At 35.7% G+C, this 25,084-nt stretch overlaps 4 protein-coding genes and 1 non-coding gene across 7 annotated transcripts; 2 read left to right on the top strand and 3 right to left on the bottom strand.

The window, feature by feature from the left end:
• The first annotated feature begins 1,547 nt into the window (after positions 1–1,547).
• LOC125196022 (probable NOT transcription complex subunit VIP2) lies at positions 1,548–8,260 on the top strand. Of its 3 annotated transcripts, none has more exons than XM_048094369.1 (15): positions 1,548–1,772; positions 2,325–2,415; positions 2,645–2,756; positions 2,842–3,023; positions 3,103–3,151; positions 3,240–3,386; positions 3,736–3,945; positions 4,026–4,118; positions 4,860–4,966; positions 5,046–5,186; positions 5,354–5,668; positions 5,844–5,896; positions 5,984–6,025; positions 7,665–7,809; positions 7,895–8,260. In XM_048094369.1, exons 2-15 carry the CDS (start codon positions 2,398–2,400, stop codon positions 7,952–7,954), a joined length of 1,674 nt encoding a protein of 557 aa, XP_047950326.1. In that variant the 5' UTR covers positions 1,548–1,772; positions 2,325–2,397; the 3' UTR covers positions 7,955–8,260. The 3 variants fall into 3 exon arrangements, with proteins under 3 accessions (XP_047950326.1, XP_047950327.1, XP_047950325.1); XM_048094370.1 differs by having other exon boundaries at positions 2,317–2,415; positions 2,845–3,023; XM_048094368.1 differs by having other exon boundaries at positions 2,317–2,415.
• Positions 2,673–2,753, bottom strand: LOC125197652. Its single transcript, XR_007172185.1, has one exon. It is a non-coding gene; the product is annotated as a small nucleolar RNA snoR35 (small nucleolar RNA).
• A 537-nt stretch (positions 8,261–8,797) lies between the features above and the next one.
• Positions 8,798–11,184, bottom strand: LOC125192069. Its single transcript, XM_048089523.1, has 3 exons — positions 10,995–11,184; positions 9,186–9,264; positions 8,798–9,066 (listed from the first exon to the last, which is right to left on the bottom strand). The coding sequence occupies exons 1-3, from the start codon at positions 11,144–11,146 to the stop codon at positions 9,001–9,003; spliced, it is 297 nt and encodes a 98-aa protein (XP_047945480.1). The 5' UTR covers positions 11,147–11,184; the 3' UTR covers positions 8,798–9,000.
• A 1,784-nt stretch (positions 11,185–12,968) lies between these two features.
• LOC125192482 (protein EMBRYO SAC DEVELOPMENT ARREST 30) lies at positions 12,969–18,426 on the bottom strand. The gene is made up of 11 exons (XM_048090070.1): positions 18,125–18,426; positions 17,708–17,931; positions 17,516–17,603; positions 16,426–16,496; positions 16,257–16,345; positions 15,932–16,175; positions 15,514–15,626; positions 15,344–15,434; positions 14,785–14,913; positions 13,858–14,411; positions 12,969–13,691 (listed from the first exon to the last, which is right to left on the bottom strand). Exons 2-11 carry the CDS (start codon positions 17,894–17,896, stop codon positions 13,268–13,270), a joined length of 1,992 nt encoding a protein of 663 aa, XP_047946027.1. The 5' UTR covers positions 17,897–17,931; positions 18,125–18,426; the 3' UTR covers positions 12,969–13,267.
• A 1,012-nt stretch (positions 18,427–19,438) lies between these two features.
• Positions 19,439–23,974, top strand: LOC125192484 (lysophospholipid acyltransferase 1-like). Its single transcript, XM_048090071.1, has 8 exons — positions 19,439–19,920; positions 21,114–21,169; positions 21,586–21,806; positions 21,903–22,311; positions 22,858–22,943; positions 23,310–23,373; positions 23,461–23,573; positions 23,662–23,974. The coding sequence occupies exons 1-8, from the start codon at positions 19,613–19,615 to the stop codon at positions 23,800–23,802; spliced, it is 1,398 nt and encodes a 465-aa protein (XP_047946028.1). The 5' UTR covers positions 19,439–19,612; the 3' UTR covers positions 23,803–23,974.
• The last annotated feature ends 1,110 nt before the right edge of the window (positions 23,975–25,084 follow it).

The raw sequence follows: 25,084 nt of genomic DNA, 5'->3' as shown, positions 1-25,084 counted from the left end.
TCCCGAGGTGCGGAGTGGGAGTACGAGATCCACTCGTCGTGGTGGACTCGTTGTTGTGATCCATCGCTCGATGATGCTCTTCTACGAGAAAGTTAGAGAGAGAGAAAAACTCGTTAAAACAAGTGATGCAAATGAAAATGAAACGAAAATCACGTTTATATAGGTTTTTTTTAAAAAAAATATAAAAAATATCAAAAATCGGCGCTGGCCGATCGTTGGCCGATCGGGCCGCCACAATGGCGGCCAACGGATCGGCCGAGCGATCGAGCGATCGGCCAGCCCACGCCGAAGCACTAGCCGATTTCGCTCGGCCGATTGCAATGGTTCGGCTAGCGCGACGAATCGGCTAGCCGGTTGCTAGCCGACCATTGCGGATGCTCTTAACTCATCATTTAATTGTTAACTATAATTCATTTAAGGTCTTAGGATTTTAGAAAACGCGTGATCTACAATTTGCTATATATATATTTTGTTTTTATTAATAGAATAAAAAAAGATTAAAAAAACTCTAAATTAGGGTTTTGGATGAAAATATCAATATAGTGTTTCGAAAATATCAACACAATACTTTAAGAATGTTAACTCATTGTTTATATTGACATTCTACATGTATTATACTGACATATTTTATATAGTATGTTGACACTTCCGTTGTATGAAAAAATAAAAAAAATTCGAATTTTTTTTCAAATTTTGACGTCAGAACATATGTATATAAGATATCGTTGGAATCCGTATGAAATTATCTTTAATTTGATATATGTTATATGAATTTAAAGTTTTGGGATTTCTTTTAAAAGTTAGTTAGAACTAAACATGTAGTTAATTGACATTAATACCCATATTGATATTTTTTATAATTAATCCTATGGCCTTATTGATGTTTTTCGTTGATAATATTGACATTTAAAGATTGATGATTCTAAGTCCTTAATTTGAATATCTAATGATTATTATTTAATTATAATTACCAATTAAATTATGAGTTAATAATATAACAATCCCAAATTATCCATAATCTAATTTGAAATGAATATTTCCACGATTCAAATTATCCATAATCTAATTTGAAATGAATATTTCCACGATTCAAATTGTGTAGTTGGCTATTTAAGTGCTGTAGTTTGAAATGATTAAGGCATTGATAATGAGATTTTCTCGACGAAATTAAAGCATAGTATATTCATTTTAGTACAACAATAAGATCTTTATATAAACAAATCAAATAAATTTTAAAAGAAATAAACTAAATAAAATCTAAATAAGCTAAACTAAAAGAAATCCTGATTATTCAAGGAAAAAAAAACTAAAATCAATTAAATTGATTAACAACTTTCCATCTACTTATTTTAATTAATTTTAAATAAAAAAATATTAAAATTACTTATGAATTTGGCAGGAAAATCAATCTAATTAATCCTAACAATATATGCATCATTTAAACTCCATATCATAGTATAAATTTAAAATTCGTAATTACTATAGTAAAATGAATTTTCTCTCATTTAATTATTGAATAATACTGTAAACTAAATCAGGCCCATTTATCAAACACACTCTCTCTCACATTCCTTCTTCTTCACAAAAATTCCGGCGAAACTCGGCAATCCACCACCGCTACCACCGCCGCAGCCCCTCCTTTTCTCATTATTATCGGGCGATCGACCAGCGCGTCAGCTTCCGCCGCTATTGCCGTGGACTTGTGCTCGCCGCCCTCTTCTCAGCCTACACGCAACAACATCAAAGAGGCCTTATTCCTATTTGTTTATAAGGTCAACTTATTCTTCACCAATGTTGCATCTTCTTCTGCAGTGGCGCTTCTTCTTATTCGCCTTCCTCTTTCCATCTCACTCCACTCCTTTTGTGATGAGATCTGCAAGTTTGTTCGTTTTCCTTGAATTGGAATCTATGCATCTAAAATTGGATAATAGTTATTTGTGAGATATTGAAATTTGTCGTAGAATTGTTTGGTTAGTTCACATGTATATATATATTTTTTGTTTGATTTGGTTTCGTGATCAATATTAGGTTTCGAAGAAACGATTGATTTTGTTTTTTTCTGAAATGGAATTTGATGTGTAGTAACCGTTAACAAGCTCATAGAGCAAGTATTTTGTGGATTGTGGATGAGTGTAGGCGCCAAACATTGGCATGTTTGGATTCTATAGTTTATAGAAGGTACACAGCATATGAATACGTTATTTTGCAGATTACACAATAGATAAACCGTGATGATGTAGCGGAAAACATGGCTGTGTGTGCTTTTATATATATACATATAGATTTTTGTGGAATGTTGTCTGATATTTACATCAGGTCACTAGAAGATTCGGATTAGAGGTAATAGGAGCTCTCTGGAAAAGAATGACCTTTTGCCTTTTGGTTTGAGGATTCACAATGTCAGGGGTACTAAGTGTAAGTTTTTATCTCGTTATAGCCCACTTTGTTAGAGGTTCTGATTCCGCCAACTAGCTAATTCATGCTTATGATATAATAGATGTAAAATTAAGAAAAGAAAACTAAATAGAATTTGACTGTTATACATTGTGCCACTTAACTGAATAGGTTATTTTTTCTTTCCAATCTAAGTACATTTGTTTTTGGATTACGTATAAACTAAATCAACATGGAAATGTGGACACAGTCTGGTTTGAATGGATCGAATTCAAATATTCCGGATAATGCTGGAAGAGCTTTTGCAACTTCCTTTTCTGCGCAATCAGGTTCATCTGGAGCTGCCTTAAACCAGTCCGGTGGTATGCGCTATAAATTGCTTGAGTTGAGACTTGATATTTATTTTCTATACAGATGAATGGAGTAAATAATGTATTTTCTCATCAGCAGGTAATCTTCAGGGGCTTCACAATATCCATAATAGTTTTAGCATGTCAAACATGCCCGGGCCTTATGCATCAAGAAATTCGGGAAATATTGGTGGTCTTCCAAATGGTGTTCAACAAGCTCCAGGAAGCGTGTCTAATGGGAGATATGGGATAAATAGTCTCCCTAATGCAATTTCTCAGGTAAGTATATATATCTAGATTTGGTATGAGATTAATAATTTGATACAGTCCTTATCCTGGTGATGACCTTTTGATGCAGCTGTCTTTGGGAAGTTCACATGGACATTCAGGTCTTAATAATACAGGGGGTATGAGTATTGATTGTTCAATTGGTTTGCATATGTTGTATTCTGTCCTGGGTTACAAGGACTAATTGCCACAAATGGATGCTTTTAGGCCCAGGTGTACTTCCAAATATGGGAAATTCAGGAAGAATTGCAAATACTATTGGTGGTCTTGTGGGCGGGGGCAATGCTTCAAGGGGGTCAAGCTCTACGGGCGTTGGAAACATCCCTGGTCTGGCTTCTCGTTTGAATCTGACAGGTAATTATTTGCTGTTTCTCGGTGCGATTTTCTGGTGGCTCTGACATGTATTGATCATAGCCTAATTTGAAAATAAAATGCATATCATGGGGATGCAGTTATGTCTTTTAAAATCTAGACATAACTGCACATATATCATTCACTGAATTCTTTTACTAGTTTCCATAAAAAAAATTAAATTATAACGGTGACTTTTCATCATTTGCTGGTATTGGATTTTGGAATGCTGTATCCGAATCTGCTATGTATTGCTTAAGAGAAGATATTTGAAATTATGGAATCCAAATCAGAGTCTGCATCTTTCCCTTTTTTCTTAATACTACTATTGATTGACAGATTGATATTTCAGCTCCGCAGGTGGTATCCATGCTGGGAAATTCTTATTCTGGTGCTGGTGTGCCACTTTCACAAAACCAATTTCAAGCTGGGAATAATAGTTTTAGTTTTATGGCATTACTAAATGAGTCAAATGCCCACGACAATGCTACTTTTGATGTAAATGATTTTCCTCAGCTATCAGGGCGTCCCCCGTCAGCTGGTGGCTCTCATGGTCAAATAGGTTATTCAATTTACTAAATGTTTTTTTGTTCCCTTTTGAAGTGTCAGAATTACTTATTTTCAAATCTCCTTGCTGTGAAGGTATGATGCAAAAGCATAACATCGGTTTTGGTCAACAGAACCAAGAATTCAGCATCCAAAATGAAGATTTCCCTGCTTTACCGGGATACAAAGGTACTTCAATATCTGCACTCAAATTCTGGGATATGTTTACCATGGCTCCTTAGAGGGAACCACTCCAATTCTAGATGGAAGTCCAGATGGTTTGTGGTGTTCTATGTAATTCCATTTTCCTCAAAGAGATTCTAAGTGACTATTATTTCTCATTAAGTATCATATGCCTTTTATTGCATCAAAGATAGTATGCCAGTGGAATACCTTTTATAATCTTATGATAATAGAAATTTTAGATTAATGTTAGTAATAGTTATAGATAGTGTCTCCTCGACCAAAGCAATTACTCTCTTGTCTCATTAAATAACTGTCCATTATGGTTAAGGTCATACTCATTAGGCCTTTCCATTTTTATCATAAATTTTGAAAAATGTCCGAAGTCCTCACTCCTAGCTTGACTTCTGAGGAGTATTTACCCAATAAATATGTGATTTTCATGGAACACTAAATTGGCTGTCTGGCTGAACTTATAGATTGAAATTTGAAATATGTCTTAGTTGGTGTATCTGCATTAGTAGGATAGGTGTAGACCCACCAGAGGAAGGGCATGCTATTAGCCATTCTGGATGTAAAAGCTATGTAAAAGCAGACATTAAATTGACAACGTATACTGGATGTAAATATAACATACATGGAAAGACATACCCCCTTTTAAATTTTGACCATTACATATGCTGGATCAAGTTGGTGATTTTTTTAATGGTTAGTGCCTTGGTGGTTTTAAGTTGATTTGTTCTGTAGGCGGTCTTAATGTTGGTGGTAGTGCTGAATATACCATGAATGCTCACCAAAAAGAACAAATCCACGACAATATGACAAATTTAATGCAGCAGTCTCAGCAATTATCTGTAAGTTACTGTACTTGAACATTTGTTCACACATGACTCTGTGAGTGTGACCTAATGCTTGGATGCTTTTGATTTCCAGATGGGGAGGTCTTCTGGTTTTAATTTTGGTGGCTCATATTCATCACATCATCCTCAACAACATCGTGCTTCCTCAATAAATGGATCAGGGGTTTCCTATCTAACATCGGGCAACTCAGATCTTCATTTTCATGGTCCTGAGGTATGGGACAGCCTATGCTTGTTATTGCCGGAACTATTTGTGACTCAATGCTTCTCTTATTTTATAATGCGATGAACATCATTTGCCAAGGGCCATATAATAAGTCTGGCAATCATTGCTTTGGGACTTATAATTGCTTGGGATCTTATGATAATCTTCTGCAACAGTATCAGCAATTTCAGCAGTCTCAATCTCGTTTCATAAATCCATTTAGAGATAAAGACATAAAAGCCACGCCAGGATCCCAAAGTGCACTGGATCAATATGGGATAGTTGGTCTGTTAAGCGTCATAAAAATGGTAAAGCCAGCTTTGAGCACTCTTGCTCTGGGACTTGATCTGACGACCCTAGGTTTAAATTTGAACTCATCTGAGTCTCTTAACAAGAAGTTTGCATCCCCGTGGTCCGATGAACCTGTCAGAGGAGAACCTGAGTTCAGTGTGCCGGAGTGCTATTATACTAAACAGACTCCTCCTTTAAAGGTGAGATTACTATGTTTTAGCTTCAATATGCAAGAATACTTGGTTTTATTACACTAATCAAGCTCCTCCACAATCAAAAGCAAGATTGTCTACTCTCTTTTTTTTTTGCGAGCAGGGGGGAGAATATTAGTATTTGTTACCATCCTCTCTAAGGGTGTTTTATTTGTATTTACAGCAAACCTATTTCGCAAGATTCCGTCCAGAAACATTATTTTACATCTTTTACAGGTACCGAATTATCAGTTTCTCAGACAATTCAATATTTGTAATGACTAATGATCACACTAATTATGTAATTATAATTTCCTGTTATAGCATGCCAAAAGATGAGGCACAACTTTTTGCAGCAAACGAACTGTAAGTTTCTATGTTCCTAATTCTTAGTCTCTCTTTTCAGCTTTTCCTCACACAGTACACATAAATTTAGAAGTGAAATTCCATTAATGGAAAGATAATAATGGAAGTTTCGTTGATTTATTACTTATTTAGTGATGCTCCGACTTCCGTATAACAGAAGTGCTAGTCAAAAGCATTGTTGTGCAACATAAAGTGCATCCACCACCAATCATTCCATATCTGTACTAGTTCATCTTCATTATGATGTCTTCGCAAGTTCCATAAAAAATAAAATAAATCTATTAGTCCGCTCTTGTCCATTACAGTTGAAAATCACGTGGAGACGAGTGATAAATATAGTTTGTTCAAAACTTCAACGAATGGATTTATCTACTTGTATAACTATGAGTGAGCTTGCTTACACACTTAAAAGTATTCCCTTTTGCCGTTTTGGTAGGTCAAAAACATTAGCCCCTTTCCATATATAACACTAACGATAACATCTTGCCATCAATATATCAACTTATTTACCCTTTCTATTGCATGACCCACCACTTTATTCACTTACAATACAGTTTTTAATGATTACTAACATTACCTTTAAGGTGGTACATTTTCTCCACTCACGATACTCCTACCACTTCTATTAAAACCCGCGCTGCACCACCCTTAGGCCTTTTTGGTGGACGGAGGGAGTAAGAAAATGTCGTGTTTATATTATGGGAAAGTTTGCCACCTTTACAAGATTGTGAAGAAAGAGATGGAGTTGGAATGGTGATTTTCATAACACGGATTACATGAGTAGGACACATAAATTAATGAGATTCAGTACAAACATTAGCACCATTTAAGTGATGTGAAGTTATAAGTTGCTATGTGTGGTTGAATGGACTGATTAGTTAGGACAACCTTGATTGCTGCTATTTTCTCTTTGCGATCTTATTCATGCTTTTCACTGCCTTAAGCTGTTAAATATATGTGTGACCTCTCAAGTTTGGATGTGGTTTTCCATGGGAATAATTTGGATAGGGATTAGGTACATGCCATCCCCTGAACCATTAATGGGTGGGACACTCAAATACTTTTCATTTTTGTCCTATCTAACCACCCCCTAGCAAATAAGTCCCTTTGTAACATTGACTTGATTGCCAATTTGCCAGTAAGTCATTATATTGTACTATCACTTTTTTTGTTTCTTTTGTTCGCTGCATTTATTTTTTTCTTAAAGATGTAATGCTTTTATTGTTTTGTACCTTCAAGTAATAACTCAAACTATATGATATTTTCCCAACATTCAAGATGTTCCCAAAAATGTCCGTGCCTACATCTAGACAGTGACACAAATGTTTCACAGTCGCAGTATTTCAAATGTGCAAAATCTATGTGTCGTCAGCATATTTTTGTGTTATTATTGTCTAAACATGAATCGGCATATTTCTTTGTTATTAGTGTCTGAACTTAGGTGCTAAACTGTTTTTAAACATTGGGATGTTTTTGGATTATCTTTAAACATTGGACGAAAGATACGTTTTCCCAAATATTTACTATAAAGATACGTTTTCCCAAATATTTAAACTGGACGAAAGATACGTTTTCCCAAATATTTACTATACGTTAGGTGCAAATATCTGAACGCCACGTCTTTGCAATTTTGTTACAGGTACAACAGAGGATGGTTTTACCACAAAGATCTGAGGTTATGGTTTACGCGGGTGAAGAATATGGAACCTCTGGTCAAAACAAACAGTTACGAGAGGGGTTGCTACTTCTGTTTCGACCCCAATCTGTGGCAAACAGCAAGAAAGGTTTGTATTACATGGTTTTAAATATGTTTTGGCTGTATATGTTTCGTGTGGGTCGAGGAATAAGTGGATGTTCCTCTTGTTGCAGGATAACTTCGTCCTGCAATATGAAATGGTTGAGAAAAGACCTGTGCTGCCTCAGCAATAACCGTATTATTCTCCCAGTCTCCCTCGCTGTCTAATCCACTATTTAGAGCTGTATACATCATAACAGAGAATATTGGTACCATTTTGGGTGATGTTCGATGCGCCACCTCTCGGAGGAGCATGTCATGATACAGTAAATTTCTGTAATATGATATATGTCACCTCTACGAGCGTGTCGCGATTTTAGATATGTCGCAGTGCAGGATAGAGTAAATTTCTGTAATCTGATGCTGATATTGTGTTTATTTGGCTGAATTTTGTGAAGAAAAGATGTTATGTTATTCCAATTTCTGATGGTTTTGTCTTACGACAATGTGACTTATGAGGCAGCTTGTATTTTCTAATGAAATTTTAAAGGTGGGAAAATTTTGCCACATTTGGAATTATCCACGACCATGATTCATTCAATATGGTTATGAATGGTTCAAATCTACAAAATAATTTGAACAATAAAGGCATCATCTTTTATCTTGGTTTAATAGTATACACTAAACATTGTATATAAAATTAATTTTAACATTAAATTTTAGTTTTTGATTACGGAGTACAATTTAAATCTTGATGTTAATCTAGGGCACGTTATAAGCAGGCCGTAAATATATTATATCCTCGTAAGAGAGGAGAATAAATAGGTAAAATAAGAGAAAGATACGGAGAAAAAGTGGATAAAGTTGAGAGGAAAACTTTTTAAATGAATGCAAAATGAAAAAATATATAATACCTCCCCATATACCCTTTCCATTGGAGCATGAATTTTTTTGGAAAAAGGTAAATATAGTAGTTATTTCCCTTTACCTTTTCATTTACCGGCCATTTCTCAAATTAAACAGGAACAAGGGAGACATACGTTGCAAAACACAGAATCCAAGTTGTATTAATGGCTAAAGATTGGATGTAGCATAAAGTTGAAGGAACCATAACCAGACACTAAATAAGAATTCAGTTAAAAAAGGGAATTTAACAACACAATGATCCGGACTATTTATGCCTACTCCTCTAAGATAGTAACCTCCAGTAAAGAAGAAGAGCATATGGTAGTGAAGAAGACTATGGGAAGTAGACAGGCCAGTTGAAGTAGTACGAGTCTCGCACTTTCTTGTCCATTTGATTCCACTGTTGAAGAGAATCAAAATCATATGCAAGAAATAACAGGCTAGAGAGGCGCAGAAGCCAAATATAGCAGTATGAGTTCCCCGACATTGTTTACGTCTGAAACTTTGAGAAGGAAGTACCTGGAATTGATATGGTTGATTCTTGGCACGCGCTTTCTTCCAGTGATATTGTTCGAAAAGCATTGCCTTGTCATGCCAGCTGCATTGTTAAGGAAAATGTGCAAATGAACTAAAAGGATCCATAAAGATGTAAAAATAGTAAGAAAGTGAACCTCAAAGAAATAGAAGTAGTAGCAAGTCAAAACAGATATTATTAATGGCTTATGTCGGTCGGCATGGCAGAATATGGCGATCGATAAATAAATTAATAAAAAATAATATCATTAGCATATATAAAAAATGATAGTATATGAAATATAAAGTAAAAGTTTAGAAAATGACAAAAACATAATATCTCAAACCTTAGAACAATAGTTAATACATAAAGACACAAACAAGTGTCTAATAGTTGAGGTCTTAGCACAACAATCAACCTCAATATAGTCATCCTCAACAAGTCCACATATTAAAGTCATATTGTTATAGAAATTTTGTTTTACTGAATTACTGCATTATACATTCTTTTACTGGATCATATTGTTTTATTGCAATCTGCGTTATTGTTTTACTATATCACATTCTTATCAGTTTGAAGTTACAGTTACAAAAATTTTGTATAACAAGTTGGCTTTGAAGTTGCAAAAACATTCACTATAGTTATAACAAATGCAATTTACAACAAATAGCATACATAATTACGGAGTACTAGTTAGTGAGTTAATGAGCAGCATGGATAGGGTTTGAGAGGGGGACAGAGATGAAGTTTCAGGTTTTACCATTTTGGGACTAAAAAGTGTATTTTAAATTGTTAAAAGGGGTCTGGTTACTTGGGTAAACAGGGAAGGTTGCAGTTTAATGGGCTGAAAATGACAAAAGGACTGCCATAACCACCACGGCGCCACAGACATGGTGGCCAACATCAAAATCTGCCACATATCTTCATGGCGATGGTGTTTTTTACAATATACAGCCACAGAAAATGCCATGGTGGTGGCATGGCAGATATTTAATAACACTGGTCAAAATGGAAGAGATAAAAAGTGTTTGCTTTGGAAGACTCTGAACAACAAGTAAGATGAAGAAGCAAAGACCAATTGGAAACAGAATGCCCTTTCCTCTTCTAGTAACATCTAAAGGAACATATGGAGCACAAATGACTGGGTGGTCAGAGGATCAATAATCCAGCTGACACCAAATCAATCTGAAAATGAAATAACAACTAAACCACCAAACTAACCGGACCACCCAGGCTGGGAATATCAGTATGTTTTAGACGTAGAGAGCCTCCAAGCTCTCACCATAACCACATTAAACCCAAATTCTCAACTCAATTTGAACTGTTACAAACTTGAGATGCTAATTAAGATACATTCACGCAAGCATTTCAAATTCATGGCAAAATTTATGGACATTGGAAATGGGCAGATTAAAGTAATAAAGAAGCAAAGTGCAAGTGCTTGACATAAAGCTTCAGCCAAGAACTATCCAACAATGGATGGAGATACATAGATGTTCATGTATGGAATAAGTAAGCTGTGCTAACAAGAATAAGATGTTGATACATTTATGATGTCATCTTCAATGTATAGCAAGTTGCAGCTGTGTAGTGATAGAAAGACAATGAAGTTTGTTTTCCCATTTATTCATACAATAATAAGGGTTGATAAAAAGACATTTGGTGACAAATAAACATTGTGCATTTTGTATTGTGAGAATATGAGCTAACATTTCACATAATATCCTAGAGATTTTGATGTAAGCACAGCATTAAAATCCATCAATCAACCAGAATTATGCACAATTCAATTCAGTAGCGGAGAGAAAGTATACTTGAATTGGTTGGAGAGAGTCCAGATGTAAGGGTTAACCCAGGTAAGGGCGGAGAAGGCGGCGGAGCCGATCCATATGTTGACGAACCTTTCCGGGTCAGCGTGAGGAACTCCCGGGTCGCCCCGATAAGCGTTTCCGAAATACTTCTCCATTTCTATTTCTCCTCAGCCGCTGCCTTATCTCCTTGAAACTGAAATCAATTTATTTAAGAGATTAAATTTGATTTCTAACTGGGCTGATTGATGAGCTTTTAAAATTGATGAAAGCCCAAACCTGAAAAAGCCTAGCCCAAGTATTGGAACTATGATTTATTAAAACTTTTCGGATTAATTTCAACGGTGGTTTGACCATTTATAATATTTTCTAGTTAAGTTTGGTGTTAATTAATCTCAATTTGCCACACTACTTTGCTACCCTGCATTCGGATAACGTGTTTTTTTATGGATTAATACCTACTCTGTTTCATTATACGTAAAATTGGTGCTTATTGCTTTTGATATTTTTAAATGTGCTTATCTTTAAGAATTTTTCAGTGACAAAATATTGCAGCGGGATGTTGTTTCTACTCATCTGGACAGTGGGAGATGGGTAGATGAACAAGGGGTGGAAGATGCTTTTGAGCTTCTTTATGAAATTAGTGAACGAGTTTTATCTACAATAACTCCTCTTGGAGGCTTAATTACTGCGTTGGTGGTGAGGTATACTATAATGTTCTGTAGTTATTATACTTCAAATTATGACATCTTTATGCCAAGTCTATGTTTATCTACATGCTATCGTAGGTGACAACAATGTTTCATCTAGACCGACCTATGTACCTGCTTGGGTATCTTGCTAATCAAAACATCCACAAAGAATTTAACTCAAATGTTCTGTAAAAGTGCATAATTTTGTTAAATTATTCTGTACAAACCTGAATCTTCTTACCCTTTAAGTGAGAAAGAGAGCCTTCTATCTTTGTTCTAGATTGCTCATATGTTATATGAATCCTCTTTTCCAGTGTTATTGGATACACCCTGCTGCTCAGCTTGATCGAGTACAAGACTCTTGTGATGAGGGGCGATCTGGAGAGGGCATATAAAGTCCTATCATTTTGCTATTTTTCATTTATAATATATTTTTATAATAATATGTAACATATTTTTTAAATACTACCTATGAAGTATTTATATACTAGTACTATGTCTTTAGACTTTTTATTAAATTTTGAGGTAAATATATCCTTTTAATGGGTAAGGTATTTTATGAGTGGAGAGGTCAATTGGTAAGGATATGACATATTTACAATGAAACCAATATCATCATTACAATTTTACAAAATCAAATTCCAAAAATATAAACAAGAAGTTACTACAATATTATACTTTTGATAAATATAGCGGCAAATTATTGGAAAAATCACGAAGTATGGTAAAATTTTGGACTGTCACGCAACTTTGAAAATTAGTCAAAAAAATATGAAGTTTGAATTGTTGAAATTACTCTCGCAACAAAAATAGTTGGTGAGACTATATTTGATATGACATTTAAAAATCACATATGAACGTCACAAAAAATGAGTTAAAATAATGTCGTCTTTTTATAAAGAAAGTAATGTCAGTTCATTGAAAATATCAATAATATGTTAGGAGTACATTAAGCGACTTGAGTTTTTTAGTCATGAGATGATCGAGAAAAACCCAAACCGTGGGAGCTAAATAATTGTATTCGAATCATAACATATTACTCCTATATTATTGAAGCCAAGAATTTTTAACTTTATAAATTTGTTGTATTTTTCAAATTCTTCTTTAAGAGGGCCTTTATCGTGAGTTAATTTTGGACCTATAACAAAACAAATAAGCCTTAGAAATTCACTAATTTTCAAAATTAGAAATGTGGATTAATTTTGATGGATGGACTAAATGACAAAATAATGACAAATAAAACTGTTTTTTGAAAGACGAATGGAGTATTTACACATATAATCAACGCTTAGAAAAGAAACCACAAAATGGCACTATTTAGTGTATTCCAAAAATGTAGGATAACAAATGAAAAAATGTACACTGCTATGAGTTATGTGTAGAAAATCTGTGTATGCCATATTCTCTATCAATTATCATCAATCTATATTCAACTAAAGCTATATTCAAAACCTGTGTATGACTCGACAAGTGAAGCCTTCTTACCGCCTCGAAAAGCTACACTCTTCACGAAAATGTCCACTCTTTCGACTCAATAGAACAGTATCGGTTGGCCATATCAAGCAGAGTTGTAACTATACACTGACCTTAATCATCGGGGTCCATTTCCTCGTCCTGCTCCATGGAGGGAATCGTCTCAGCTGGGCTACTTTCATCAGATTCGATAATATCTGTATCAGTTTCATCTTCTTGTGCTTCGGTATCCTCATCGCTGCTCTCTCGTGGCCCAGGTCGTGCAATTCCGTTGGGGCACTCATCTTGGCCTTCGTATATGGTTTTATATTTACTGCTCTTCTGCAACTGCTTAAGATCAGCACGCTTGATGGTTGTGCATAAGCACTCGGGCAGGGGGTGCGAAAGAAATGACTTTGGTTTCACCCGACGAAACCCTTTCACAAGGCCGTCTTCTCCCATGCTATTGTTGAGGTGTTCTCTTACAGCAAGAGTCCAATTGCGTGGAGGACGGTAAATGTGATCACTGGTGGTGTTTAAGAGTTCGGTAATATATTTCCTGTATAAATGTACAGGAAAATGTCATTGACGGGGTAACAATTTTACGAAACATGATCAAGAAACACCATAGTCCCCAGCATCCCAGAAAAAGCTAAGGACTCAGAGCAAAACACAAAAGCAATTAGTAAGCAAAATCTTAAATAAATCAAATTCGGGCAATATACCTGTCGGGTCTATATGTTCTAGTTGAGGCCATATCAAACAACCTATGTCCCATGACTAAGCTGGAAAAATCTGCAGATCCACTACCATCATTGTCGAAACCAGGAAAGAATGCGTCAGCCTTCAGAGAGACTATATAATCAAGAGCATCCCATAGCAAACGATGAGCTTGGTCCCTTAAATCATTTGGGGAAGGGTCTGGTTCTGAATCTTTTTCCAAAATCCATCCATACCAGCCTTCTCTCTCATGTCCATAAATAGGCCTATCAGGAGGCGGAGGGAGAGGACGGGGACGCGGACCAGCCCTTTTCCAATCTTCTTTTGGTTGCTTTGCACTCTTTTTTGCTGGAAATACATAAGAATCTGTGGGAAGTTGGTTTTCCCAGCCAATTACATTTGCCAACTCTTGTTTACTGCACAAAGAAGTTCGATCCACTAAATTGGCGTACATGGCACGTAAAGGAATCAGTACTCTTTGACCACCAAAGGTTTCAGAACCTGCCAAGTATATTCTTGTTCTAGGAGGGTAACCCATAGCTCGAAGGAGAAGTCCAACCTAAATTGTTTAGATATGGAATTAGCATCATGCTTCAAGTAGGAACATATAATAGCAAAATGCTGTATGACTCATGTTTGATTCCATACACCGTATGTTATAGCTTTTGACCGAGAATACTGTTATTTTCCTCTTTTTTATCTTACAAAATAACTTGAAAACATTTTAAGCAAATGGAAGAAGTAAAAAACAGTCAAGAACTTCCAGATAACGCATATACATATCTCAATCTAGCAGAACAAGGAAAAGCTAAGAACCCACTACATCAAAAGGCAAGGGCTGAAGCACAAAATACTAACACGACACTTTCTTAGCTATTAACATAAATACCCAGACTAGAAGACAAAAGTCAGGAAACACGAGAAAGTAATACCTCTTCTGGCATCAGTGGGCAAGAACCATTTCCTTTTCTAGCATATGAATCCACACTTAGCTCTTCTTTAACTAATCCTTGTTTAATCATCTGTGCTCGACGGTACTGAATGAGTTCTGTGTGTATGTCCTGATCAGATAATATAAGATTTTGAGAGTAGGACAAAGCTGATATAAGTATAAAATAAACCAACAAAGTCCACAGTAATAATCTTGTGTTTGCAGCAAGTGTATATCCTCCCATAACTATGTGAAAGATTTATGCATCACTTATTTAGTTACAATAGCTAAACAATCCATCACTGTATTATGACCTACAAACCAATACAAGATACATTAAGTTTTCAACTAACCACAAGCAAATAGCATACAAAATCAAAAGCACAGTTGATGATACTTCCAAAATATAACCTCAATTGTTCAAAATACACATTTTTATCTCTAAATATCCAATCCCACCACCTCTATTCAAAATAACTGAGAATGAAGGGGGAAAAGTGGAAGCAAAGAAACAAATAAAGAAAAACCATGAGCATTGAGGATCAAGACGCATTAACTACCTGAAAAAGTTCAGCACAACCATGATAAGCTAGGGTCTCTCTCTTCAACCCGGGATTGTAAGCAATATATGGTTGACCAGAACCTTGTAGCCTGTAGAATGGAACTACATGTCAGAAGCTTATACTGCAGCAGCTGTTTAAAGATGTGCATAAAACCAAAGATTACTCGCCTTGCTACCATTTGATGAGCAACTTCCAAAATTTCTGCACGAAAACGCAGCACATGAAATCCAACTCGGCACCTGAGCCTCTGATACTCGACCAAGCTTGAGGGGAGGATGGGCTGATCAGAAATATAGAGCAAAGGTTACAAGACAAGCCACTATCAATCATCTAAAGATGAGTTTTACCCTCATGGTAGTTTAGTTGTCAGCTTTCCTGACAAAACTCACAACACTTTTACTCAAACAATATGACAAACTATTTACAACTTCACTTTTTGACTGGACTTAGACACTGATTCCTAATCGTTTCACCTGCAGTCTTGATAGTACCCAGGAACTAAAATAATACTATCAGGTGACCATAGTTTCTGTACAACAAGTCAAAGAATGTAATGAAAAAAAGACAATTACACATATGGTGTACCTGTAAGCCTCCTCCATCATTAAGTATTAGGCCAATGACCTTTGCACTCTTTAGTTTTGGTAAAACTTCTTGCAGATAAAATTTTGGAGAGGAAGAACTCTTGGGTTTGAAGACTGGATATTGTTTCTGTTTCCGGCCCTCCATCAAGTGAGATGGTAGGCTCTTTACAACGATTACATCACTTACCAGAGCTTCCACAAAATGCTCTTCGTCATAAAGGTAAGAAAAACTCTTGAAGCTGGAACTGTGGAGTATTAAATGCAATTCAGTAATTGGAAATGCTACTGGAGTTTATTAATGATTTCTACATAAACTTAATAAAAACCTGACGCCTTTTGATTGTAGGCTCTGTTGGATCTCTGGTATGACTAGGGTAGCATTTAGAAGCCTCGCCACAGCAACAAGATCGCAGATCTAGAAAGATAAAACCAATTAAAACATCACATTAACCATGGAATGTGAATCAAAAGAATAGAAAAGTAAACTGAGAATACCGAGGTTCTAATCTTCTCAAAGCCGCCATGAATTTTAGCATAAATGAAACCATTGTTCTGTTTATTGGGAACTGAAACAAAGATGCCATTAGATCTCAGATTTGAAAAAATAGCTGTAGTTCACACATAAGAATATATCACACAGAGATAATTTAAGCAAGTTGCAAACCACCTCCCTTCAACTTAAAGTTAATTGAATATATCAAGGGTTCATATAAAGCTAAAATTACAAGTGTGGAGTTTCTAATTGCAATCACTTAGTAAGTTCAATACAGCATCCGTAACAAACATAGGAAAACTGAATTGCCTCAACACCTAGTGAACAATGAGTTCGTATCAAGCTCATACTAGCCTATTGGCTACAAATAGAAAGTGCATGAAACATTTCAAATTGAAGGATCGCTACTATAGTTCAAGAAAGATCTTCAATTGAGCATATAAAGACGGTCCAAAGGAACTGACAGAAAATTACATCTTACTTCAAGAATACATGAATTAGGAATTGTTCTTATGGATGATGTTGTAATCAATTTCAACCTGGTTCTTAGTCAGATCCTAAGTAGAATGGGATTAGATTACCCAGTTATAGGCTCTAACATCCTATCTATCTTCAGAAAAGCGGCTTTGGTTTCGTGTAGCACTAGTAGTAGGGCAAAGTATCTGGAAGTTACATGCTAATCCATGCAAACTATGAATTCATTGTCCCTAACATATACTGCATAAGCTATACCCGCAAATCATTCAGCCTAAAATTTGTTTCAAGTTGTATATACACGGAAATGCAATAACTTTTTTTTCTGTTCAACGCTATTTTGAGGCAATCGTAAAGCTGCACATTAAAGAAAGTTAATAAGTCATGAGAATCATAGTATAAACTCCTTCAAGCTGTGCAAATTTGCACCATCACTTGTTTAAATTCACAAATATAAGAAAATTTAAACGGCAAGAAAAAGTCCCAGAGCTGAAACAGACAATGCACGATCACATAACTATCCGAAACATAACAAACAAACTCAATTAAGAACAAGATTCATACAAGTACCACAATTAGAAACTCATGAATCCTATAGCAACAACTTGGACAAATTACCGAGATATGGAGTACTTCTTGGGTTTGCATACGGCTGTAAGTGCTCCAAAGCATTGACTCTTCCCCACAACCTTCTATAACCAGCACCCTACACTCGCATCGACAAACATCCATGTATCAACGACACATTCCAAAAAAAGAACCATACAAGCTTCTTCATCAGTGAAAATAAAGCACCCAGCAAGTAATAACCTTTCTGACGGGGCCGTCAAAGTGAGTTAAATCCTCACTGAAAGCAGTGACTGCACTGTACATCACAAGACTGGCACTCGACTTTGCAAGGAACAAATGCACCAATATCGAAGTAAACGACAACATTAGTCCCGCGAGAGCCGCCCATTTTATCTTCGATTTCATTTTAATCCTCTCAGACCACGCCATACCAAACCAATCTCCAACACTTTCTCACCCTACAACTGCAATGCAGAATCAACAAACCCACAGTAACTAAATCAATTAGCCCTCCAACACAAGCAAATCAACACCAACCGCAATTGCAATACATGAATACTGCCCAGCCTAACGTGATCTGGATTGAGTTCAACCAAATCCCGATCAAACAAATTGCAACAGAAATAAAATCGAGAAACGAGCAATTAAGTAGAAAACCTGCATCGCAGCTCAGCTACAGTGCGCCAAGTAGCAAGTTAAACAGGTGATTGAAGAGAAAGGAAGATCAATTCCCAATGCAGCAAGCACCAATGCAGATTTAAAAAATCCGGGTTTCGTCAAAATCACGAAACCATTTGTGTATTAAATTGTAATTTCTTTTATTGGATCGATGTCGCGATGCAATCCCCCATAAAATTTGAAGGATTGATTCAATTTCAGCTTCGCCTTGTGAAGAGTGGGAGATGGAGTGAAAGGGGTTTAGAGATTTACAGTGTAGAGATGGCAGTCGGCAGCTCCGATCATTCTCGATATTTTATGAATTTTTTCTCGTAAATTTTATTATGATAATTTAATCTAAGAAATCAATTTCCTTTCATATCCAAGTTTGGATAATAGAGTGCATTTATAAAAATGAATATATGATATTAATATTTTAAGAAAAAGATTGATTTTTATAGTATTATAGGAGTACTTTTTAATGTGAATAATGTTCAAAATGGTGCATTGGTTGATTTATTTATCTCATAGGAGTATTTATATAATTGATTCGTAATTATACTCGTAAACCCGGTGCGGATCTCCTACCCCAACTTTCCTGCTTCATTCCTACTCCACTCATAACTTAATAAAATAATTCCACCATCACTTAACCATCACATACATATTTTACTCTTATCTTTTTAAGTTGTGAGAAGTGGAGTATAAATGGATTAACTAAGTTGGAGTAGGATATCCACTCCGTCGTAAACCAGCTTCTAATAATGAATAAAAAGTTCTCTCAAAATAGAATGAAAATATCATTATATTTGAACTTGTTCTCATGTGATGTACTTGATGTTCACTATCTTAACTTATGAAAAATTATTATGCAAATTTTGTTTAATATAATTAGATTTGAAACCACAGACAAATTTTACAAAAGCCTAGATCATTTAGTATTTACAACCCTACAACATTAACATCGTACATTAACTTCTCATACTTCATAATCTAACGAATTTCAATCTAAAGTTTCATACCTTACGTATATCGAAAAATATTCTATAGTGCTACAATATTGCATTTACCTATGTACTAGAATATTATTATAAGTATTCAGTATATACTGCGATATATCGAAAGTTTCGATACACACTGCATATTCAGTTTATCGTGACATATTAAAATCCATATCGTTGTTGTATCAAAATCTTACGATATGGTATCATTGATAACTTCAATGATTTGCTAACCCATCTCATCTATGTAAGTAAATGCCTCTACAGTGGTTATATATATTGTAAATAAAATTTGCACATTAAATAGTAACCTAACAATTGGTTAAACAGCTCTCTCTCTTCTCCAAAATCTCTCTCTACAAAAGCTTCAAACTTGACTCTGTCTCTCCTTCGATACGATCACAATCACCTCGTTCAGGTCGCCGGCGCTTGCCCTACAGCTCCTATTCACCGAATCGGCACTTATTCACACACCGCGGCGCCGCTAATGGAGCTGCCGGAGATGGATTCCATGGCGTCGGCGATCGGAGTCTCGGTCCCCGTCCTCCGCTTCCTTCTGTGCTTCGTCGCCACCATTCCTGTCAGCTTCCTCCACCGATTCTTCCCCGGGGGCCCCACCGGCCGCCACTTCTACGCCGCCGCCACCGGGGCCGCCCTCTCGTACCTCTCCTTCGGATTCTCCTCCAATCTGCATTTCGTCGTGCCGATGCTGCTAGGCTACGCGTCGATGGCGCTCTGCCGGAAGTACTGCGGGATAATCACCTTTTTCCTGGCGTTTGGGTACCTTATCGGATGGTATGTTTCAGCTCTGATTCGTTCCTTGCTGTTCGGTTTTCGTATCTATTTGTTGCCTTTCTTATTTGCTGTAGAATATAGTAGAATTTTGTTTTGAATTGCGGAAGCGAAACGAAGAATCGGAAGGATTGTCATTTGATTAGGGGAATGTTTCAAATTTCAATTCAAGGTATTTTCGTGGTAATTGGAACTGAAAACAATACAATGATTCAAATTTTGGTTCTTTCTTCTCCATGTTTGTGAGGTGTTGTTTTGCATGCTTGTTCAGTACTGTAGTCTTACACTAGATTTTTAGAGGTTGGAGAAGTGTTAAATTCTCTAAAAAGTCTGGCCCACATCGACTTGGTGATGATCCAATCTAATCTGTATAAGTGTGGATAACCCTCCCCCTTATGAGGCCTTTTAAGGGGTGAGTGACCCATTTCTAATAAGAAGTGTTCTATCTTTTGCCGTTGAAATGCTAGAAGCTAGCCTCTATAATTAATGCGATGTAGTATTAAGTTAGTTGTAACTCTAGCTCTACCTACTCGTTTAAGCAAAGTATTTTGAAAGGCTGTAAATAAAAGCCAGCTGTGAGATGGGTACTTCCTTCATAAGCAAAGCATATACCGTATCCAATTTGAAGGAACTTGAGTTCTACTTTCAGCTGTTGAAGAATAATACAAAAAGTCATAATTGTGTAAACTCAATTTTCATCATTATTTTTTTACATTAACAAAATGTAATTTTATTTTCTTACACAAAATGTAATTTTATTTTCTTACACTCATTAGCAGCTATCTTAGGCACATGAAAGCGAACTCACATGGTGTTAACTCTAATTTTTGTGGTACCAAGTAATGCCATTTTTGTGGAGACATCAGTAGCTGGGGGTCGACTTCTGAGGTCTAATGTGGTGTGCCTTATCACATTATTACTCAGAGGCTCAGACCCTAATATTTAGTATTTTGTTTTTTTTTTAATCCAAGACATAACTGAACTCATGCACTGCAACACTGGTGTGAAGAGTGCAAGCCACTCAACTGCAGCCATCTTTTTTTGGTTTAGAAATAAAAGAAATGAGGGCCTCTCTCTATTTAGTGATATAGCATTCATTTGTTTTAATTAAAAGATCACATATGATAATATGATCCTTTTTGCTCACTGCTAAATTGTGCATTTATTATAAATTGACTTTTGAAATACCTGTGTAGCCATGTCTACTACATGAGTGGTGATGCATGGAAGGAAGGAGGTATTGACGCTACAGGTCAGACTGGTTCATTTATTTATTGCTGAATTTTGACTTTTTTCCGTTTTTGTGTTCAGAGGTTTATCTTTGTCCATTACTGATGTTAACCTGCATTAGTGAAACTCTATGACCTATGTAAAGAACTTCTCTACAGCACATAGTTTCGGAACCCAGTAATACAGCCATGTTTTTGCATCCTTTTCAACTTCCTTTACCTGGTTGTCTGCTATCTTCTGATAATCCACTCTTGTAAACATAACCAATAATCCTATATGGGTGTTTATTTGCTATAAGTAGCTCATCAATTTTAAAGTACAAACTATTGCTGTTTTCTTTTAGTAAGTTATCTATTTAACCTACTCCCATTCAAATGGATAAACTTCCATCATTTTGTAGTGAATTTTTTTCATGTCCTTGGGGTTTGCAATTTGCAGGTGCTCTGATGGTGATAACTCTGAAAATTATATCATGTGTCATAAACTACAATGATGGAATCCTCAAAGATGAGGATCTACGTGAAGCACAAAAGAAAAATCGGTTGCTGAAGATGCCATCATTATTGGAATACTTTGGCTACTGCCTCTGTTGTGGAAGTCACTTTGCGGGTCCTGTTTATGAAATGAAAGACTATATTGAATGGACTGAGAGGAAAGGGGTATTGTATTTTATTTCTATTATTATATCAATTCTTTGCCAGTCTTGTGGAACATACAAACTTATACTAATAGAGTTCCAATATCAACTTTAATAGATATGGCAGCCTTCGGATAAGGGACGGTCACCCTCCCCTTATTTCGCAACTCTCAGAGCTCTTCTGCAGTCTGCTATCTGCATGGGCTTGTACCTATATCTTGTACCACAATTCCCACTTTCCCGATTCACAGAGCCAGCGTACCAAGAATATGGGTTCTTGAAGAAATTAAGTTACCAGTACATGGCAGGTTTCACTGCTCGTTGGAAGTATTATTTTATTTGGTCAATTTCAGAAGCTTCTACTATTATTTCCGGACTGGGATTCAGTGGCTGGACAGATTCAAATCCACCCAAACCCAAATGGGACCGTGCAATAAATGTCGATATATTAGGTCTGGAGTTGGCCAAGAGTGCAGTGCAGATACCACTTGTGTGGAATATTCAAGTCAGCACCTGGCTTAGGCACTGTAAGTTCAATCTCATTTATAAACTGCATACCTGCTGGTTGAAAGAACCAACTCCTTTCATAATCCTGATGATGAAAATTGGATGCATTTCATCTTACTTGAAGACTTCTTTTTCCAAATCATAGGACCATGATGAATGGAGTACTAATTTAGACTTGTTTAACCAAACTAGATATTATGATCTTCTATTTACGTTTCCACAATCGTAATTGAAGTACTTTCACAAAGATATTCTACATAATATCTGATCAAGAGATTGGCTGGAATTTATTTTGTTGTCAATCTAATCAATCTGCCGATTCTCTTAGTTGTTTACTAGAGATTTAAATTTCATCAGTGTGCAACTTAAGCCTTGTAGTTTGATAATGTTTTAATTGTTTAACAAGAATGTTAGAAAAACTGTAAAGAGCTTTGCAGGATTGTGATAGGGGTGGACTAAATATGTTGCCCATGTGATTTGGATATGGCTGTGCTATAGCTCTATGCCTTATCTTTTTGATTATCCAAACATAAATTTAATATCCATCTAATCGTTGTTTTATTTAGATGTCTATGAGAGGCTGATCCAGAAAGGTAAGAAACCGGGATTCCTCCAGTTGCTAGCTACTCAAACCGTGAGCGCAGTGTGGCATGTAAGTATAAATCCCGTCCTTGTACTGTGTTGTGTTTTTGTTTGACTTCTTTTGTAAATCTGTGTCCGACGAGCTGCCAAGTTCTCCTCTAAAGCTAAGAATTGAGCAATTTTAACAAACAAATTGTTACGACTGTTGTATAATAATATTCACAAAATTTTCCAAGTAAATGTATCCACCCTTCAATCGAGTGTAGCTTCCATCTTCCATATTTTACATCTGCTCTTGACTAATATATTCAAGACTATATATGTATCCGTCAACAATATCTTACTGTACAAGAAGTTTCCTTGACAGATTTATACAGGTGGTTGAATTGAGTTTAGCAATATATATACTGATGTTATTTACTTTTATTCATCACAGGGACTGTATCCCGGGTACATCATATTCTTTGTTCAATCCGCTTTAATGATTGCTGGTTCAAGAGGTATCTTCTTTTAAGTGTTAACATTACTTATGATGGCCAAGCATTTTCTCAAAGGCAAAATGCCTAACATCGTTCGTTCATGAGCAGCTCTTTATAGATGGCAGCAAGCCAGCCAAGCAGGTCTGGTTAAGAAGCTACTCGGTTTATTCAACTTCGTTTACACCCTTCTCGTGTTGAACTATTCAGCCGTTGGTTTCATGGTTAGTTCTCTTCTCCAATTTTATACTCGTTGCTTCACAAGACAAATGATAACATGAGCAACTCTGATGATGTACACACGATACACAGGTACTGAGTCTGCACGAGACGCTCACTGCATATGGGAGTGTCTACTACATCGGTACTGTTCTTCCAGTTGTCTTGCTCCTGCTAGGAAAAATCATCAAGCCGGCAAGGCCAGCTCGATCAAAAGCTCGAAAAGCTGAGTGAAAACTCGAATTGCATCCACCGTTTCATCCATGAGAGGTTTGGGTTGAGATTATTGACAGAAAGAGATTAGATTCATCTGCATCTCATTGTTTCTTTGTATTTTATGCATTGGCAAGAAAATCCCAAACATCGAATTGCTTTTCATAATATAAATTATGGTCTTTTTCATTTACTCCATAAATCAAACTGAGTGTTTTCTTTTTGAAAGGGTAAGTGACCACACCAGGGAATGGATCTCAGTTTCTATAAACTTCAAATATTCAAAAGAATCTTCATATTAATTTTTAGGTCAAAATAGTTTTAAAAATCATGAAATTTGGTTAAATTTTGGTCCGAACATATGACATTGTTGAATTCACTAGCGGTGACATTCACGTGACTTTTCGACCGTCAATAAATTCAAACTTCGTGATTTTGACTTTTCGACCGTCAATAAATTCAAACTTCGTGATTTTTCTGCCTGTTTTTTAAAATTATGAGAAATATTAGAATATGATTAAATTTTATGATGTTTTCTAGAATTTGCCCTATTTTGTGGTTAAATTAATTCTTTAATATTTAACCTTTATTGTAGTAATGCTACAAAATTGATAAACTAGAGAAACATAGAGAAAAGAGTGATTGAAATAATATTATTATTAGTGGTGGTGAATCCCGCGTTATATGAGAGATGAATTTATCGAAAATGAAATGAGACTAATTTTTATAAATGAACTAAAAATTATTATTAGAAACTTATAAAAATGAAATGAGATTAATTTTTATAAATGAACTAAAAAAGAATGAGATTATTATTTGTAGACGAGAATAGGGAGTATATATTTTAATCAAAGCCAAACCCAATGACTTGCAAACGACACATGGAATGTAACTAGACTTAAAAATTTCAAGTGCTATACTATACAACTCCATTATTAGTTTTGCCTAGAATTGAAATAGATTGAAATACAAGTTTAGGTAATACCCTTTTTTTTTTTGATAAATAATTAACTTTTAATATTCATTGATTTCTTAATCTTTAAATCCAATCAAATAAGAATATAACCATGTGTGATCCAAAGTGTCTCTGGTGTCAAGATCAAATAAAGTTTCCAATAATCCACCTCAAACCAAATTATACAAAAAACAACCGATATATAATTCAATTAATCCAACTGGCAACAACATGAACGAAATCAATTTCTGGTTCCTCTAACACTAGTCATTTTGAAAATGGCACAAAAAAACAAAAATGGGAAAAAAACAAAAGTCCAAACATAACCCTTAAATTCTCCTTCATCCC

Source organism: Salvia hispanica, chromosome 6 (assembly GCF_023119035.1).
Source record: "Salvia hispanica cultivar TCC Black 2014 chromosome 6, UniMelb_Shisp_WGS_1.0, whole genome shotgun sequence".
NCBI lineage: Eukaryota > Viridiplantae > Streptophyta > Magnoliopsida > Lamiales > Lamiaceae > Salvia > Salvia hispanica.
The sequence above is the reverse complement of the archived record's forward strand: the minus strand, read 5'-3'. Positions and strand labels throughout refer to the sequence as shown.

Bases quoted from the DNA above. Each gene is read 5' to 3' on its own strand.
- LOC125196022 (XM_048094369.1), top strand. The intron at 4,119-4,859 runs GTACTTCAATAT...TTTGTTCTGTAG, and splicing joins TGCTTTACCGGGATACAAAG to GCGGTCTTAATGTTGGTGGT. The intron at 7,810-7,894 runs GTTTGTATTACA...CTCTTGTTGCAG, and splicing joins TGTGGCAAACAGCAAGAAAG to GATAACTTCGTCCTGCAATA.
- LOC125192069 (XM_048089523.1), bottom strand. From the start codon at position 11,146: ATGGAGAAGTATTTCGGAAACGCTTATCGGGGCGACCCGGGAGTTCCT. The intron at 9,265-10,994 runs GTATACTTTCTC...TTAACAATGCAG, and splicing joins ACTCTCTCCAACCAATTCAA to CTGGCATGACAAGGCAATGC. The intron at 9,067-9,185 runs GTACTTCCTTCT...TCTCTTCAACAG, and splicing joins ATCAACCATATCAATTCCAG to TGGAATCAAATGGACAAGAA.
- LOC125192482 (XM_048090070.1), bottom strand. From the start codon at position 17,896: ATGGCGTGGTCTGAGAGGATTAAAATGAAATCGAAGATAAAATGGGCG. The intron at 15,435-15,513 runs GCGAGTAATCTT...TCCATTCTACAG, and splicing joins GCTCATCAAATGGTAGCAAG to GCTACAAGGTTCTGGTCAAC. The intron at 14,914-15,343 runs GTAGTTAATGCG...TTATCTGATCAG, and splicing joins GTTGTGCTGAACTTTTTCAG to GACATACACACAGAACTCAT.
- LOC125192484 (XM_048090071.1), top strand. From the start codon at position 19,613: ATGGAGCTGCCGGAGATGGATTCCATGGCGTCGGCGATCGGAGTCTCG. The intron at 22,944-23,309 runs GTAAGTATAAAT...TATTCATCACAG, and splicing joins CCGTGAGCGCAGTGTGGCAT to GGACTGTATCCCGGGTACAT. The intron at 23,574-23,661 runs GTTAGTTCTCTT...CACGATACACAG, and splicing joins ATTCAGCCGTTGGTTTCATG to GTACTGAGTCTGCACGAGAC.